Source organism: Medicago truncatula, chromosome 6 (genome assembly GCF_003473485.1).
Source record: "Medicago truncatula cultivar Jemalong A17 chromosome 6, MtrunA17r5.0-ANR, whole genome shotgun sequence".
Classification (NCBI taxonomy): Eukaryota; Viridiplantae; Streptophyta; class Magnoliopsida; order Fabales; family Fabaceae; genus Medicago; species Medicago truncatula.
In genome coordinates, this window is record NC_053047.1 from 21,314,737 (window position 1) to 21,317,920 (window position 3,184).

Below are 3,184 nucleotides of genomic sequence, written 5' to 3' on the forward strand. Positions count from 1 at the left end.
TAGATTTTATAAATATTATTTTTAAATTTAATTGTAAAATAGTTATTTTACAATTTTTTTTTAATATATTGAAACGATTTCCATCTATATTAATTTACTTGTGTTTATAAATACAAGTTTAGCTTTTAGCTACATATTCACCATTTCACAAATACAAACAATGGCCAAATATAATATTATTTTTTTATTCTTATTGTTTTTTGTTTGGACATCAATAATTTTTTTGATGTGTGATGCCATTGCAAATAGTGAAGAAAGCTGTAAACTTCACATTGTATACATGGGCTCACTTCCTAAGGAAGTACCATATTCCCCAACATCTCACCATCTTAATTTATTGAAACAAGTTATTGATGGAAACAACATAGACACCCACTTAGTACGAAGTTACAGTCGAAGTTTCAATGGCTTTGCCGCCATACTCAACGACCAGCAAAGGGAAAAACTTGCTGGCATGAGAGGCGTTGTCTCTGTTTTTCCAAGTCAGGAGTTTCACCTTCAAACCACAAGGTCGTGGGACTTTCTTGGAATTCCTCAATCAATTAAAAGAGATAAAGTTGTTGAGAGTGATTTGGTGATTGGTGTCATAGATAGCGGAATTTGGCCAGAATCTGAAAGTTTTAATGATAAAGGTACACCCACACACGTCGAAATCAAATAGTGTATATCTTCTAATTATCATATGTAGTTATTTTTCTTAATAATTATTGTCATGTACAAAATCATGCCTCCATTCAAAATGATACGTAGCAAATCAGGTAGATTAATTTGTGATTATTACGTAGATCTATTTATAAACGGTGTTCTTCATGAGTATCTTAGGACACTAAGAAATATTGTTGTTTATATTGTAGGTAGAAAATTGAATATGAATAGAAGATTGTAGTAACAAACTATAGATGACAATTTTGTTAATTTAATTTTTTTATTTTTATTTTTATTTTTTATGATTGATCAGGTCTTGGTCCTATTCCAAAAAAGTGGAGGGGAGTTTGTGCAGGCGGCACTAATTTCAGTTGCAACAACAAGATCATCGGGGCACGATTTTATGATGATAAAGATAAGAGTGCAAGAGACGTTTTGGGTCATGGATCCCATACAGCATCAACAGCAGGTGGAAGTCAGGTGAATGATGTCAGCTTTTATGGTCTTGCAAAAGGCACTGCAAGAGGTGGAGTCCCATCTTCAAGAATTGCTGTATACAAAGTATGTATATCGAGTGTTAAGTGCATTTCTGACTCTATATTAGCTGCATTTGATGATGCCATTGCTGATGGAGTTGACATCATCACTATCTCTGCTGGTCCCCCACGCGCCCCCGATTTTCTACAAGATGTTATTGCCATTGGTTCTTTTCATGCCATGGAGAAAGGTATACTCACAACGCACTCTGTAGGAAACGATGGCCCGACCCCAAGTAGTGTTTTAAGTGGAGCACCTTGGTTAGTTAGTGTTGCTGCAACTACCATAGATCGTCAATTTATTGATAAGCTCGTTCTTGGAAATGGAAAGACTTTAATTGGTAAGTCAATTAATACCTTCCCTTCAAATGGCACAAAATTTCCAATAGTTTATTCTTGCCCGGCTAGAGGAAATGCATCGCATGAAATGTATGATTGCATGGACAAAAATATGGTGAATGGTAAGATTGTTTTGTGTGGAAAAGGAGGCGATGAAATTTTTGCTGATCAGAATGGTGCATTTGGTTCAATTATTAAAGCTACAAAGAATAATCTTGATGCTCCTCCAGTCACTCCAAAGCCTTCCATTTACTTAGGATCAAATGAATTTGTTCATGTTCAATCCTACACAAATTCCACTAAATATCCAGTAGCTGAAATTTTGAAGAGTGAGATCTTCCATGACAACAATGCTCCTAGAATTGTAGATTTCTCTTCTCGCGGCCCAAATCCTGTCATTCCTGAAATTATGAAACCAGATATAAGTGCCCCAGGAGTTGATATCCTTGCTGCTTGGTCACCTTTAGGTCTACCCTCAGTGGATTATGGTAATAGTGACAAAAGACGTGTTAAATACAACATAGAATCTGGAACCTCTATGTCATGTCCGCATGTTGCTGGAGTTGCTGCATATGTGAAATCATTTCATCCAAATTGGTCACCTGCAGCTATCAAATCTGCCATCATGACAACCGCTAACCTAGTGAAAGGTCCTTATGATGATTTGGCTGGAGAGTTTGCTTATGGATCTGGGAATATCAATCCACAACAAGCCCTTAACCCTGGACTTGTTTATGACATCACTAAGGAGGATTATGTGCAAATGCTTTGTAATTATGGTTATGATACTAACCAAATTAAACAAATTAGTGGAGATGATTCAAGTTGCCATGATGCATCCAAAAGATCCTTGGTGAAAGATATAAACTATCCTGCAATGGTATTTCTTGTACATAGGCATTTCAATGTCAAGATTCATAGAACAGTCACTAATGTTGGCTTTCACAACTCAACCTACAAAGCTACTCTTATCCATCATAATCCAAAAGTCAAGATTAGTGTCGAACCAAAAATTCTCTCATTCAGATCATTAAACGAGAAACAATCATTTGTTGTCACAGTTTTTGGGGAAGCAAAATCAAATCAAACTGTGTGTTCCTCATCACTTATTTGGTCAGATGAAACCCACAATGTGAAGAGTCCAATCATTGTGCAGAGAATATAATAAACCATGTTATTGTTATGGTAGTCAAATATATGATTATTGAGTCTCGAATAAATCATGATATTTTGTATCTTTATAGTTATTTGTGTTCATGTCGATTTCATAATAATCCCAAATTCAATACACATGAAACAAAAAAAAAATTGTGGAAGGTGATGATATAATAACTCGTTTACAACGTCTCTCTTGAACAAATTTGATATTAGTTAACAATAAAATTTTACAAAATAATCGGTAGGAAAACATTTATAAAACTAAACGTGCTCACTCAAGGGATTCAGGAAACAAGAAAGTTTTTTTTCTTTTTCCGTTTAAGAGAAATAGATCAGTAGTAGAAACGTAACAATTTGTTTCAGTTCAGTGTAATATGAACTTTCTCGTTTGTATAGCTATCTTTGATAATCATCATCTCCTCTCTTGGATTTCACTAACATCTTACATGGCCATAACAACACATACACACAAACATATGCATGTATGTGGTCTTTTGTTTACTTTT

General features: G+C 34.8%; 1 protein-coding gene across 1 annotated transcript; it reads left to right on the forward strand.

Moving 5' to 3' along the window:
* The first annotated feature begins 280 nt into the window (after positions 1–280).
* On the forward strand, positions 281–2,758 carry LOC11439252 (subtilisin-like protease SBT4.3). The gene is made up of 2 exons (XM_003619453.3): positions 281–632; positions 959–2,758. The coding sequence occupies exons 1-2, from the start codon at positions 281–283 to the stop codon at positions 2,683–2,685; spliced, it is 2,079 nt and encodes a 692-aa protein (XP_003619501.3). The 3' UTR covers positions 2,686–2,758.
* Positions 2,759–3,184: the final 426 nt, after the last annotated feature.